At 38.9% G+C, this 16,394-nt stretch overlaps 1 protein-coding gene across 1 annotated transcript in view; it reads right to left on the bottom strand.

Annotated features, from left to right (window-relative positions):
- Positions 1–16,394, bottom strand: part of NDST1 (N-deacetylase and N-sulfotransferase 1) — a gene marked incomplete at its 5' end in the record, with an annotated part of 49,222 nt that overhangs the window by 10,009 nt on the left and 22,819 nt on the right. The window contains 6 exons of the mRNA XM_081317686.1: positions 7,708–7,878; positions 8,272–8,446; positions 9,604–9,727; positions 10,666–10,762; positions 12,339–12,521; positions 14,304–14,432. Of these exons, the coding sequence (XP_081173812.1) occupies positions 7,708–7,878; positions 8,272–8,446; positions 9,604–9,727; positions 10,666–10,762; positions 12,339–12,521; positions 14,304–14,432 (879 nt within the window). The remainder of the gene's footprint in view (positions 1–7,707; positions 7,879–8,271; positions 8,447–9,603; positions 9,728–10,665; positions 10,763–12,338; positions 12,522–14,303; positions 14,433–16,394) is intronic.

Below are 16,394 nucleotides of genomic sequence, written 5' to 3'. Positions count from 1 at the left end.
CTTGAAGCCCAGACTTCAGATAAAACTCTTTTGACCTTGATAGATACTACCTGCAAGAAACACAGCTGTAAAGAGAACTTCTGGGCGGCATAACTGGCCTGCTTGAACTATGAATGTAAGCGTTTACTGACTTTCAGAGTTATATGTGGGGAATTGCTTTCCTATTTTTTATCTGAGGAACATTGGTTATTATATGAGATGATGAAATATTTTGGACTATAAAAATCCTACCTGACAAACTACTTCTACTATAAAGACTACCTATAAACATGTGAAATAGAGGTCCCATACCTAGTTATAAAATTATTTTAATGTCTGATTTTAAAGTCCTCAACTTAACACACTATTAAGAGAATATGGATGAAGACCAGGAAAAGATCCTTTCCATGTTGAAAGCAATACATGAAACCATTCTTTCAGCTTTTGACAAAATAAGACCCAACATAAAAGAACAAGATGCCAACTTAGGTATACAAACCCAAAATTTGACTACAACCAAAGAACTAACAATGAAGATATTTATATATAGAGAGAGGGAGATCTATTTGATTATTTAAAAGCGCTGACATGGAAGGCTAGTTGGCAAAGGAAGAAAGCCAGAATAAGGCTCAAGAAAATTGGGGTTTTGATTTTTAGAGGGGATTTCCTATTACTAATTAGAGGGTTAAAGGGAGAAGTTGAGGTAAGGGGAATTTTGGTCATTAAATTGAAAATATTTGGAAATTAGTTGAAAATAAGATTCTATTTGTTTAATATTTAAAAATTAGACCCAAAAGAAAAAAATTATGAATATGTTTGATTTATTGATTAACCCAGACAACATATATAATGGTTTTGATTTATTAAAGGGGATACTGTATTATTTAGATGATTTAATATGGTGGGAAATAGATAACTTTTAAGAAATGGAACAAGATTATACTCAAATAGATGTGTATTTTGAATATTGTATTTTGTTATAAATTGAGATAAGGGAAACTTTGTTTACCTAAAGCCTGGAAATTATAAATATCAAATGTTAAATTTGAATATTGATGGGAAACTAAAAAAAATTTAAAAATCAATAACAGGACATTGATTGTCTATAAAGATTGAATGTAAAAGTAATTAAGATATGTATAAGCTAAAACTTTATTGATAAATGTAATAATGATGTTTTTACTTAGTCGATATAATAGTAGATATTAAGGGAAAAAGCGAGGAAATATTTGATGTTGTAACTTGAGATTTATACTAAAGATTTTTTATGTCATTGAACTATTGATCAACCCAGCCACCATGTTGCTTTTTAAATATCTAAATGTAAAATTAGAAAATTAATAAAATATTATTTTTAAAAAAGTGTACACCAGGATAAAAAAATAGTCAAAGATTTTTTTATTAATGGGTACTCCATTTGAAAAAAAAAAGTAATGCCCATCAGCATATGCAAACTATTCATTTAGAAATAAAAGAAGTACATATACAAACACTCCATCCTTCAGGAGATAACAGCCAAAAAGATAACGAGAGGAAAAAATAAATAGGGTGAACAGGGGTTATGCTGAAGGGACCTTTAAGAACCTTCCAGATTTATTCAAATCTTCCTGATGGAAACAAACCAGCAAGCTTTTTTAAAAAATTAATCTAAATTTGAAGATCATATTAGATCATTTCCCACAATAGCAATATTTTAACATGAACATCTCAAGTGATAAGATAGAACACTTCCATCTTTAGAGCTCAAAATTGATGGTGCTAGCAAGCTACTTAAATTAAAACTATTTGTTATTGTTGATGACAAGCATATCCTTTTCAGTGTTAAAATAAAAGGCTTTGCACCAGACCCAATCAACATAAGTAATATTTGTGTACTAAGACAGACTTAATGTTAATCTTCTTAGCAGACTGTTAAATGCTCTGCTGAAATCAAATACACTATGTCTACAATAGTAACACAAAGTCCCCATGAGATTATGATTAGCAAGTTAGTTAAATGCTGGCTGGACAAAGATTAAGTTGAGACACAGCTAGTTTGAAAATTGTACTAGAAATGCATAAACTTCTCATGCAACTGAGTAACATACTGATTGGTAAATCACAACATTCAACCCCTATCAGGGCTTTTTAAAATTATTTTGATTTTTTATTATTATTAATACTTAAAAGATAGTAATAGCAATAGCAATAGCACTTAAAATCATACACTGCTCCACTCTGCTTTACAGCACTCTGAGCGGTTTACAACATCAGTATATTGCCCCCAATAATGAGGGTCATTTTACCAATCTCAGAAGGATGGAAGGCTAAGTAAACCTTGAGCCAGTCAGAATCGAACTCCTGGCAGTAGGAAGAGCTAGTCTGCAATACTGCATTCTAACCACTGTTCCACCACGACTCCCTGTGTCTAGATCAAAGGTGGGCAAGATGAAAGAAATGATTCTCAAATTGGCAGATAGCATTGCTCTTCACTTAAGAAGCTGAAATCAAATGCACAAGGATAGAATAAGGAATTCCTGTCTTGGCAAAAATAAAACAAGAACATTTAGAAAAAATATTTCTAAATAATAAAAATAATCCTCCTATATTTGCTAAACCCACCTGCTGAATCCCAAAATAGAAGTAATCTAACAGAGTAATATATCAGATAACCGTATTCATGGTAGTTATCACTCACCAGATTTAAAGGCTTAGGCTTCATCTTCAAAACGATCATGAATTGGAAACTAGTTACAGTTTGTAAAAATGTAGTTCAACAGCCATGTGTCTAGATCAGGGCTGGGCAATTATAGTCCCTTTGAGACCTGTGGACTTCAACTCCCAGAATTCCTGACCTCATGCCAGCTCAGGAGTTCTGGGAGTTGAAGTCCACAGGTTGTAAAGGTCCACAGGTTGCCATAGTTATCCACCTCAGGTCTAGAAACTCAAGAGACCCCACACTTATAGATTAGATTTCAGACACCAAATAAACTTTATGTGCTTTCCTGGTGTTTGTCCAAACGATTTTCAGTAAAATCCTAAATTCAGTGAGGTTACTTCAGCCAACACTCCAAGCTAGATTATTTATGTTATTAGTTTTCCAATTTGAATTGTTTTGTACTTTATTTAGTTTATTATTAAGAGACTTCCATGTTGGTTTTGGACTACTCCAGCTGTTATGTCACAATCTGGATTCAACATCTGAGTTAATTTATTTCCATCTCATCTACAATGACCCCCCAAAGAATTAAAAATAGGCACCTTGTTTTGTCACCATAAAGACCTGCAGGGTTTGTAGGCAATCTGCTTTCTCATTGTTAGGAATGTGTCAGGCACCAGAGAAATCAGAAGATCCAGGTAGATCAGATAAGTATAAAAAATCATTATAAGCTTAAGCTCTCTATAAGAATTTGAATTTTGTTCTTAGTTGCGAAGTCGTGCCTGACCCATCGTGACCCTCTGGACAATGTTCCTCCAGGCCTTCCTGTCCTCTACTATCTTCTAGAGTCCATTTAGGCTCACGCCTACTGCTTCAGTGACTCCATCCAGCCACCTCATTCTCTGTCGTCCCCTTCTTCTCTTGCCCTCAATCTTTCCCAGCATTAGGCTCTTCTCAAGTGAGTCCTTCCTTCTCATTAGGTGGCCAAAGTATTTGAGTTTTAGCTTCAGGATCTGGCCTTCTAAAGAGCAGTCAGGGTTGATCTCCTCTAGGACTGACCGGTTTGATCGCCTTGCAGTCCAAGGGACTCGCAGGAGTCTTCTCCAGCACCATAGTTCAAAGGCCTCAGTTCTTTGGCGCTCAGCCTTTCTTATGGTCCAGCTTTCACTGCCATACATTGCAACTGGGAAGACCATAGCCTTGACTATACGCACTTTTGTTGACAGGGTGATGTCTCTGCTTTTTAGTGTGCTGTCTAGATTTGCCATGGCTTTCCTCCCAAGGAGCAAGCGTCTTTTAATTTCTTGGCTACAGTCCCCATCTGCAGTGATCTTGGAGCCCAGGAAAATAAAATCTGTCATTACCTCCATTTCTTCCCCATCTATTTGCCAGGAATTGAGAGGGCCAGATGCCATGATCTTGGTTTTCTTAATGTTTAGTTTCAACCCAAGTTTTGCACTCTCCTTCTTCACCCGCAACAAGAAGCTCTTTAGTTCTTCTTCACTTTCTGCCATTAGAGTGGTATCGTCTGCATATCTTAGGTTGTTGATGTTTCTTCCGGAAATCTTAATTCCAACTTTTGATTCATCTAGCCCTGCCTTTCTCATGATGTGCTCTGCATATAAGTTAAATAGGCAAGGGGACAGTATACAGCCTTGCCGGACTCCTTTCCCAATTTTGAACCAATCAGTGGTTCCGTGTCCAGTTCTCACTGTTGCTTCTTGGCCCGCATATAGATTTCTCAGGAGACAAATAAGATGGTCTGGTACGCCCATCTCTTTAAGGACTTGCCAGAGTTTGTTATGATCCACACAATCAAAGGCTTTAGCATAGTCAATGAAGCAGAAGTAGATGTTTTTCTGGAACTCTCTAGCTTTCTCCATGATCCATCGTATGTTAGCAATTTGATCTCTAGTTCCTCTGCCTCTTCGAAATCCTGCCTGTACTTCTGGTAGTTCTCGATCCACATACTGCTGGAGTCTAGCTTGTAGAATTTTAAGCATAACTTTACTAGCATGAGAAATGAGTGCACTGGTGCGATAGTTTGAACATTCTTTGGCACTGCCTTTCTTTGGAATTGGAATGTAAACTGATCTTTTCCAATCCTGTGGCCACTGTTGAGTTTTCCAAATTTGCTGGCAAATTGAGTGTAGCACTTTTACTGCATCGTCTTTTAAGATTTTGAATAGCTCAGCTGGAATACTGTCACCTCCACTAGCTTTGTTGTTGCTCAGCTTTTCTAAGGCCCACTTCACTTCACATTCTAGGATGTCTGGCTCGAGGTCAATGACCACCTCATTGTGATTGTCAGGGACATTAAGCTCATTCTTGTATAGTTCTTCTGTGTAGTTTTGCCACCTCTTCTTAATCTCTTCTGCCTCTGTTAGGTCCCTGCCATTTTGGTCCTTTATCATGCCCATTTTTGCATGAAACGTTCCTTTCATCTCTCCAATTTTCTTGAAAAGATCTCTGGTCCTCCCTATTCTATTGTTTTCTTCTATTTCTTTGCATTGTTCATTTAAGAAGGCATTCTTATCTCTTCTAGCTATTCTTTGGAATTCTGCATTTAATTGGGCATATCTTTCTTTTTCTCCCTTGCCTTTCGCTTTCCTCCTTTCCTCAGCTATTTGCAAAGCTTCCTCAGACAGCCATTTTGCTTTCTTGCATTTCTTTTTCTTTGGGATGGTTTTGGTTGCTACCTGTTGTACAATGTTGTGAACCTCTGTCCATAGTTCTTCAGGCACTCTGTCTATCAGATCTAATTCCTTAAATCTATTTGTCACCTCTACTGTATATTCAACAGGGATATGATTTAATTCATACCTGACTGGCCTAGCGCTTTTCCCTACTTTCTTCAGTTTAAGCCTAAACTTTGCAACGAGAAGCTCATGGTCTGAGCCACAGTCAGCTCCTGGTCTTGTTTTTACTGACTGTATAGAGCTTCTCCATCTTTGGCTGCAGAGCATATAGTCAATCTGATTTCTGTGTTGACCGTCTGGTGATGTCCATGTGTAGAGCCGTCTCTTGGGTTGTTGGAAAAGAGTGTTTGCTATGACCATCGTATTCTCTTGACAAAAGACCATAGCCTTGACTATACGCAGTTTTGTTGGCAGAGTGATGTCTCTGCTTTTTAGTGTGCTGTCTAGATTTGCAAAGGCTTTCCTCCCCAGGAGCATGCGTCTTTTAATTTCTTGGCTGCAGTCCCCGTCTGCGGTGATCTTGGAGCTCAGGAAAATAAAATCTGTGACTACCTCCATTTCTTCCTCATCTATTTGCCAGGAATTGAGAGGGCCGGATGCCATGATCTTTGTTTTCTTAATGTTAAGTTTCAAGCCAACTTTTGCACTCTCCTTCTTCATCCACAACAAGAGCTCTTTAGTTCCTCTTCACTTTCTGCCATTAGAGTGGTATCATCTGCATATCTTAGGCTGTTGATATAGAATCTGAACTACTAATGGTCAAAGCAATTTGGCAGTAGATAAGGAATTCAAGGTGGGCTGGACTTAGATCTCTTGTGGACACAAAAGGACTCATGACTGATGATGCATTTGACCCCTCCCTCAGGATCAGCCTAGTCATCTCCTACAGGATGCCTGTTTCTCCCAGCTCCTGAGTATCAGGTGGCATATATTCATTTTTGGAGGTGAAAATTGGCTTGTTGGCCTTAGATATCCTTGTATTGCATGACCAGATTTTTCTTCCATACAGTTTCACTGAATATATCACATTTACCATATGGTTGTATGCAAAATGAAGCAATGACAGAACAAATATATGAACATCCAGGCTGCTTCATTTCTTTTTCCCTTAGCAACTGTTTCATGCACAAAGAGGTGCTAGCAATTTATTTTGAGGTTTCTTCCCTTTCATGGGAAGTGAAGAATGAGATTTCTGTTGCTCCACAGGTGTGTATCAGCTGCTCCTCCACGAACAACCATCAGCATCTTGCTCCTGTTGTATCATTTAAAAAGTATTTCCCTTCCTCTTTTACTCTAGCTTCTGTGGCAAAATATATTACTGAGAAAATGCCAGATTGCTTTCTAAATGCAATCATGGCATATGTTTTTAACTGGGAATATTTGTAGGGCTCAATTGCTTGGCTTTATTCTACACGAGATATTTAAAAAGATGTTCTGGAGACGAGATCCATCCCCACCCTCTTGGTTTTCTGAAAGACCTTCAAAACCTGGTTCTGCAGACTGGCTTGGGGCCCTGATGGGGGCATTTCATGCTGGAAGTGGGTAACAGACTGAGAAGATCCCACCACCATCCTACTCATGTACCGGTTCCCAGTTTAGCTAACTTCTGTTAATTTTAATTGTTTTAATATTTTTGTATTCTTGTTTTTATCTGTTGCAAGCCACCCAGACTCGCTCAGTGGTGAGATGGGCAGCGTATAAATTTAATTGATTTATTAAATGAATGAGTGAGTGAGTGAGTGAGTGACCAGAATGTTATCTGTCTCTGGCGAACTGCTTACTAACCCCATGACTGTAAACTTGGGCCTGCATATATGCTGACTCTAAGTTGCAATACTGACTACAGTTGTCACAGGATGGAATAATAGCCTGCTTTTTAAGTACTGTATCAACCCACAAAAGAGATCTGCATTTTGTGGCCAGAAGCAAGTTTTCTTGGAAATGTTCACCATGTCATTAGTGGATTTCTTTCTTAATGTTATAAAAACCATGAAAGATAACGTTGGAGTAATAGAATTTTTAATATATTCTGATGTTGGCCAGCTGACAAAGTACACAGCTGCATCTCTCATTCCCTTCACTTCAAAATAGAAAACAAGCATGGTGAAATTTTGCTGCCCTTTCCTCAACTAATCTCACAGGATAACAATATTACCACTGGAAGGAACTAAGCGTTTCATCCAATTCTCAGGGAATCTCTTTACAGACTTTTCAAAGCCAGGTGGAATACACATACAGTGAATTCCAACATTCCAGAAGACATATGCATCTTCCTTAAGAAACAAAGACCACTGAATATATGGTTGTATGTATAAACATTCGGCTTCATTAAACCCTCTCTCCATTTTGTTTTTTGAGAAGGTGAAACTTAAAGATTCACGACTTGCTTACCTGATTGGCATGGAAATTATTCAACCAGCGTTCAATATGGGTAGCATACCAGCCTGGTACTAGGCAACGGTTCTGTAAGGTCCGAAGCTTCTGAGAGGTTTCAGGTCCAGCTGTAATCACCTCGTGAAAGGTGTACTTCAGGGCAACTGGATCATCATGTGCCCGTTGATGCTATTAAGAAGAAGAAGAAGGGAAAAAAAAACAATTTTTGAGAGCCCTCTGCTGAACACGAACAAGAGACATTCAAAGAAGCGGAGAGGAAACAAGAAAGAGGAAAGTGGAGAAAGGAGAGGAAGACACAAGCAGAGAAACAGGCAGCAATTAGGGAACACACAGGGCCACAGGAGATCTAGGAAAAAATTGAGGCACGACAATCTAGAAAGCTGAATTCTGACGGTAAAGGGAAATGGATGCTTCAGAGAGCCTTGCAGACTGGTGAGCAGGCAGCAAGAGCTTCTCTAAAGACATCAGAGCTGCTGTTATTATGTTTAATATCTAAGTTGCCTTTCCACTAATGAGTAGTGCTTTAGGTCAAGAAGACAACACCAGCGTGGAGCAGCTTACCTGATACCAAGAGTAGGCCCGATCTGCAGGATTGATGAGGATGGTGATTATTTTTGCCTTGGAAAGCAGTGCAGCAGCCCGCCTTGGTGTGACTTCTGAATCAAAGTAATTGGCACTCTTCTCAAAATAGAAGTCAGAAGTAGTGTTGGAAGGAATGGGGAAAAACTCCATATACCTTAAAAAAAACAAAACCAGCAGCAGAAAGGGGAAAAAATAAGATTGGGTGAAGCAATGCAGAAATAGTTTCAGATTCTTCCTCAATGTCAATTGTTTCTGCCACTTTAAACAGAACAAGGATTAAGACACATCAAAGGTTTCTTTCCAGCCCCGAACCGTATTATTCAAGACATTCATTAGAATGTAGCTGATTTTAGAACTTAAGCCTGAACAATCAATGAAGCATTCTTCTGGATCAAAGAATTAACAGACTGCAATTTATTACATTTATGGAAAAGATTAAGCATACGGCAAATGCAGCATGAACTAATGAAGACGAGACAAACAGCTGTTGATCACCATTCCTCCCAAGCAAAAAGATAGGAATAAATAGTACATTTTGAGAAAGGAGGGGGAAACGTTGCAACAGACATTAAAATCTTGTTTTCCTCATTCACACCTTAGCCCAGTAGAATTAACACATGTTTACAAGGCATCACTGCAGAAACCCGGTGCGGGAATCAGATAAAACCTCTGTAACGATTCTGTGTTTTAGGCTTACAGAGATGGTCGGCTGACAAAGTAGAAGAAGCAACCTGGCTCCTGCCCTTTGGAATATCTTACCCCTTGAGGTGAGACCTTCTGACCTTCCCCAAGAGCCTTAGGTTCTGCCAGATGGCTTGGGGTACCAATGGGGGATATCACACTGGAGGTTGTTGATTAATTAAGAGTCAATCCCACCTCCCCCACCTCCTTCGCCCCCCCCTGTGCATCTGGCTCCCTCCTTCCCCATCTAGTAACTATAATTTTACTTTGCTTGTACTTTAGTTTATTGTGTTAGGAATATTTACTTTTGATGATTTTAATATTTTCCGCTGTAAGCTGCCCAGAGCCGCTTCGAAATGAGATGGGCGGCAAATAAAAATTAATTAATTAATTAATTAGACCTTAGAAGCTAAATATGTGTATTTCTTCCACAAATCTAAATCCAAAGGGGAGCTTGCTCCTTGCTTGCTAGATATCTGTTTGGTTTTCAGAACATTCCAGCAAAATAGATTAGAAGAATTACAGGCTGTTCCTTCATTCCTTTGCAGTGTCATTATGAGCCAAAATATAACTGGGACAGCTCCTCATCCACCCACCCCAGCAGAAGAGTTGCTACAAAATGAAGCCTACCAGTCAATGCCCTTGTGGTAATTATGTCCATTGAAGAACTGGATCTCTTCAAAGGTCTCCGAGCTGGGATAGTTACTGCTCAGGTCAGGGTGCATCCCAAGGAAGAGATAGAGGGCAGTGGTACCTTTCAAGGAGGAAGAGAAGAAATGGGGCAGGGGGACAAAGAGCTAAAAACTGCTTTTCCCGCCAACCTTCTGCCAGAATTTTACATTCTTGATCACTGTTTCTCAACCTCAACAATGTTAAGGTGTGTGGGTTTCAGTTCCTGGCACTCTCTGGCCAGCATGCTGGATGGAGAATTCTGGGAGTTAAAAGTCCACAGACTTTAAGGTTGCTGAGGTTGAGAAACACAGATCTAGATTAGGGACAAGCATATCAAATATGTTCAGTCCCCAATAAAAAATGTTAAAAACCAATACTAACCCCAGTGCATTTCTTAATTACGGCATATATGATATTTTATCCTACTACATGAGTAGATGGCCTTTTAAACAGCTATCATCTCACAGACAAGAAAAAATATAGGTCTTTAACCTATATTTCCTATTTATTTCAGCCTTGTAGACGTAGCCTAAATATTATCAGATTTCCAATTATATTAAATGTTTTTGGCAGTTGCTTCGCCAACTCTGTGGATGAATTACATTGCTGTTGTAAAAAAGAACATCTCTCTCTAAAATGAATTCAGGCAAAAGGATAAGGTTATTTATTTATTTATTTATTTATTTATTTATTTATTTATTTTATCCCAGTTTCCTATATTGAACCACGAACACTTATGGGTAGTGACAAATGGCACCAACAATAACTGTTCAATGGCTCACAAATTTTACTTAACATTACTTGAAACAGCCAATTCTCCTTACCCTGACAATAAGCTGAAGACTATTAAACTGCTTATTATAATACACCTTGAGATGATTTGTTAAGTTTTGGAGTAGTGGATTGTACAAGCTCAGTCAATTGTGGCTTAGTTCATATATTATGGTTTAAAATGATACTGTAATCTAAACATTGGGATAATATATTTAAGCATACAGCAGACATCAGCTACTACCATACCTGTCTTCTGAGGACCAATAATTAGCAGCTTGGGGAAACGGTCACAGGTCTTCTCTTTGGACCAAATGTCCTTGTGGCGCTTGTCCTCACAAGGATCCTAAAACATGACAACATGCTGGGAATCATCCAGGGCATCCAGGGGAACAGGGTTTTTTTTTATAACCCAACTGTTCTTACTGAAAAGGCTTCTCAAAATTAGTGCAGGTTCGCATCCCACCAGGCTCAAGGTTGACTCAGCCTTCCATCCTTCCGAGGTAGGTAAAATGAGGACCCAGATTGTTGGGGGCAATTAAGCTGACTTTGTAATAATGCCGCTTGGGGTGTGTGTGAAAGCCCTAATAAGCAGGCATATACATAGAATGAAGGCTACTGCTAAGCTTGTAAGCCGCCCTGAGTCTTCGGAGAAGGGCGGGATATAAATGGAATTTAAAAAAAAAAAAAAAAAGCCTTGGTGGAGCAGTGGGCTAATGCCTCCTTAAGTAACACCAGCTGCCTGCAATTAGTGCAGGTTCAAGTCCCACCAGGCTCAAGGTTGACTCAGCCTTCCATCCTTCCAAGGTAGGTAAAATGAGGACCCAGATTGTTGGGGGCAATAAGCTGACTTTGTAAAAATGCTGCTTGGGGGGGGGGGGCGGGGCAAAAGCCCTAATAAGCAGGCATATACATAGAATGAAGGCTATTGCTAAGCACATTGATTTGTGCTTCTTAGATTGTAAGCCGCCCTGAGTCTTTGGAGAAGGGCGGGATATAAATGGGATTAAAAACAAAAAAAATTCAAATACGAGTAGTCCTTGACTTACAACCATTCATTTAGTCACCGTCTGAAGTTACAACAGCACAGAAAAAAGGGGCTTATGGTTGGTTTTCATCCTTATGACTGTTGTAGCATCCCCATGTGATCAAATTTTGGGCACTTGGCAACTGTATTTACGACAGTTGCACTGTCGTGGGCTCATGTGATCACCGACTGTAATCTTCCCAGCTGGCTTCCACCAAGCAAAGTCAATGGGAGACGCCAGATTTGCTTAACAACCGCAGGATTCGCTTAGCAACTGCAGTGAGACACTTGACAGTTGTGGTAAAAAAGGCCGTAAGATCAGGGAAAACTCACTTAGCAACTGCCTTGCTTAGCCATAGAAATTTTGGGCTCAATTGTGGTTGTAAATTTTAAGTAAGGAAGGAAGGAAGATACCATCTTTTACTTCACCACTGTGCTGGGTCTGCTCCATGCTTTGGAAGCTATAATGTTTTTTATGACTTTCCCCCTTAAAAAAAATAAATCAATACATTTTTCAAAACCAGGCTCTCCCTTCTCCAGGGGACCAATATTGAGATCTAATTATCAGAATAATCTTTTTCTAATCAGATGTACAACTGAAAAGGGGTGACCAGATGAGATTTGTTGCTCATCGGATAGAAATAAGCAAATCTCCTGAATACTGTTGCGAGTCCCCAATCACTACACATTTCATAGAATGTTATTGCACATCTGCCACTCTTCCTGGGGGAGTATTAACTATCCTACTGGTCTACGACTGCAATTAACTGAATTGAATTGAGTATTATATAACAGGCAACTACTTGTCCAGATTTTCAAACTAAGAAAGAGACAAAACAGTAAAAACACAGTGGAAATTTTGCAATGCAGGCCCAGGGAGGCAGTTAATGCACACCTGCCAAAGGGGGTCTTTTTCCTCAGAGAATATCTGGAAATACTTCTGTGCCAGCTGCACAGGTGGTAATGTCTGTAACTTCAAGTTAGTCCAGGAGTTCAGAAAACGGACCAAATGTCTAAAGGTGTACAAACCCAGACGGTCATTTCCATAATTGGAGAGGTGAGTCATAAAGATACTGATCTGTGCAAGGGAGGGAAGAAGAGAGGGGAGGGGAAAAAAACCCATAGATCAGAATAATTACCATAGTATTCAGGGATTTTTTGCAGTGAAATACCAAACATTTATTTGCAGATGAACAAAAAATGCATATGAACTACGTAACTAAAAACCACAAAAATGCTTTCCTGCATTAAGGGCCATAATGTTTCAATCCACTAATCCAGACATCCCTAAACCCCGGTCTGCAGCATGCCAGCAACTGGTCCACACAAGCAAACAAAGCCCCATTTTTGAGATGCAGGCAGCACACAAAACCACGCACTCTCCTGTCCGCAGAAAAACCTCTCTCCACAGAACCGGTCCCTGGTGCCCAAAAGATTGGGGACCTCTGCACTAGCCAAACATCCCCAAAAAGTTTAAAAATCTAGACATGATGAAAAAAAGAATCTGTATATTTAGGATAACAAGTAAACTATCTTTCAACAATACAAGGTATATCTTCTGTTAATTCACTTTAATTTTTTAAAAAAGATTCTCCTTTATTATTTACCTACCATATTTTCTACAAAGAACAGTGCACCTGGGAGCCATTTCTGCCTTCTTAAAAAGTATCCAAGCTGATCGGAACACCTTGTGGCAATACAGTAGTGGCCAAAATTGTGGAAACCTTTTGGGAAAAGTGTACAGTAGAAATGCCACCTTTGGTTAAGTTTCCACCATTTTTTCTTCTAATTACTTTATAACTGTAGCTTTGTTCACTTAATAATACTATTTCACATCGCTTTCTGGGCAACCAGTCAACTCTCTGCACCATTACTTTAATTTTATTACGTTTTACAAGCTCACTAAACGGAAAAAAAAAAACAACCAACTTGATAGCGATCACATAATACACTGACAAATGTCCTCCTCTCAGCTTCAGTACATGACATCAATAACTGAATCCTGTGATCTGATTGGCTCATTGCCAAAACAAGATGACACCTGATTGGCTCTCTAAACACTCATGCTTATTGGCTACGATCAGATGAAGGAAAGCTGCCGATTATCAACCTAAGCAAGTTGTGCTTCCTTTTTCTGGTTATTTGGCTACAACATTTCATAGAATACAGTACAGATAATTGAACAAACTTTGTTGCATTGCATTCCTGATTAAATTATCTTTCCATTGATATATAATTTTATGGTACTACTCCAAAAAAAAGGGGGGGTGTGTTATTAGCCATCAAACCTCAAAAATACACTTTTCCCAAAAGGTTTCCACAATTTTGGCCACTACTGTATATTAAGTGGATTAAATGCAGAGTCAAAGAGTGCTTTCATCTATTTTATTTTACTCCCAACTTCAATCAGTTTCTCCCAGTTTTAATTTCTGTTGATTTCAGGAAAAAAACACATTTACTTGGCAGCACTCCTAATTGTACCCTTACTTAACTTATTTCACTGTGTCCATACCATGTAATAAACTTTGACCAGGGAATTATCGAAATGATATTACTGTTTATGGCTCTTAACTCTTATGCCTAAAGCCCTTTCAGCTTCTGAAATCATGTTTGAATCATATTTATCTATCCATTCATCCAAACACACACACACAGTCTCTCTCCTACCTATACACAACACACAGTCTCTCCAACCTATACACACACACATACATACTTTTCTGAAAGTTATTCAGCTCTAGAATTTATCAACTCCAGAAACTTTCAGTAGCGAATGGATCACTAACTTAATCATCGTGTTTATATCCCGCCTTTTTTTGCTGCAAGGATTCAGTCTGTTGGTCCTTGAAGTAATACTTACGGGATTAAGGAGAACAGTAAGAAAAAGCTCGCCTCCATTGATGATTTTATCCAATTCACTCGAGCCACCTGGATATTCATTATAGAATATGGTATGTGTAAATAATCCACAAGTTTGCCTTGGGAGAACCTAGCAAAAAATGGGGGGAGGGGGCGGGAAGACAAGTAGCAAATTAAAAAAAATCTAAAATGCACTGCGCTTTCTTACAAATCCCAGATAAGCCATTCAAGGTGTCCTGACTTTGCTAAGAATGAGTTGCAGATAATGTGACCAATAATGCTTTATTATGCACTGCCATCTTCTATAACTATTGTATACTGCAACCTAGAACTAAGGAGAAATTTCCTGACAGAACAATTAATCGGTGGAACAACTTGCTTCCAGAAGTTGTAGATGCTCCAACACTGGAAGTTTTAAGAAGAGACTGAAGAACCATTTGTCTGAAATAGTATAGAGTTTCCTGCCTGAGCAAGGGGTTGGACTAGAACAGGGGTCTTCACACTTGGCCCTTTTATGACTTGTGGACTTCAACTGCCAGAATTCCTCAGCCAAGCACGCTGGCTGAGGAATTCTGGCAGTTGAAGTCCACAAGTCATAAAAGGGCCAAGTTTGAAGACCTCTGGACTAGAAGACCTCCAAAGTCCCTTCCAACTATGTTGTTCTCTCTCTCTCTCTCTCTCTCTCTCTCTCTCTCTCTCTCTCTCTCTCTCTCTCTCTCTCTCTCTCTCTCTCTCTCTCTCTCTCTCTCTCTCTCTCTCTCTCTCTCTCTCTCTCTCTCTCTCACACACACACACACACAAACACACACACAGCTTCAAGTCTATCAGCTCAAACCAAGGCAGACTGCCTGCCTATTTTAGTACCTCTCAACTTTAAACGAAAGAATAATTTCCAATCTGCTCCAGAAAACAACTAAGCCCCAATTGCAATCCCCACACTGGAGCAAGATAAGCTAAATGGAGAATCAGTGTTTCCTGGTATCTGATTTATGTCAAATGAATCAGACTAAACTATGCTTCATTACGCTTTAAAGGGAACATTAGGGTACAAAAAGCCTCTGACACTGGGGCTGATCATAAATACAAAACGTATTCCTTTTTGTTTGTTTGTTTGTTTTAATCATTATTTATTTAATTTAAGGAAAACCAAAAAGTCTGTCTTGAAGTATCTTTCACCTGCTGAGGTTCTCCGTTTATGCATGACTTTTTTAAGTTTCACTCCATATGTAAGAGGTGCTGAAACACTACTATGCTGAAAAACTGTTTTGTTTTATTTTGGCTTGATATATGTCCTGTCGTGCTGGGTCTGCACAGTTTGCCTCCTTAACCTAATTTAGGATACCCTACGCAGAATGCTGATAAGTGGGAAGCAATGAAGGAAGTTCTATCCTGTGCTCCTATTAGACTCTGTAGCAGTGGTCACTGGAAAAAGTAGGCACATAACTGAGATCGTTTGCTTCGCCTTGGCAAAGCCACTGCCTATCATAGCCCGGCTCTGCCAAAAAAACTAAACGTACCTGCTGAGACAAAGGGTACAATATGCATCTGGTACATGCATTTGGGATGCAAACTTTGTTCCAGTCCCTTCTTTCCCGAGGGAGAAAAATCTCTTCCTATGTTTCATTTTATGCTTTTTCACGAATCAGAGAACAAAGGCAAAGTACACAGCAGCTGCTCCTTTCAAGCTGATTAGACTATCTCAGGAAAAAGAAACAATCACTGATGCCCATCAGAAACTTTCCTGAACAGTATGCAATCCATCATAACAACCAAGGCAAGGCCCTGGGGAAAGTTCACTAAAATGATTAGCTCTTTTTTGTTTAATAGGTTTTACTAGGAATTATTTAAAAGGCCAGGCAACTGGAAATGGTAAAGGATTCCTTAGGTCCTAGGATTATCTGCTCCAGCTATTTTTTTTTAAAAGAAAATAAATTATGGTAAAAAATTATGGGTCTCTCTTTCTCTGACATAAAAGTTCAGATGATTTTCAAGTTGCAATTATAAAATTCTAAATGAAACTGACCATGTAACTAAATGAAAGTCTTCCTTTAAAATAAACCGTATTAAAAATATCCAAAGCATGTTCTTGACA

This window comes from Vipera berus (genome assembly GCF_964194415.1).
Source record: "Vipera berus genome assembly, chromosome: 2".
Taxonomy (NCBI): domain Eukaryota; kingdom Metazoa; phylum Chordata; class Lepidosauria; order Squamata; family Viperidae; genus Vipera; species Vipera berus.
The sequence above is the reverse complement of the archived record's forward strand: the minus strand, read 5'-3'. Positions and strand labels throughout refer to the sequence as shown.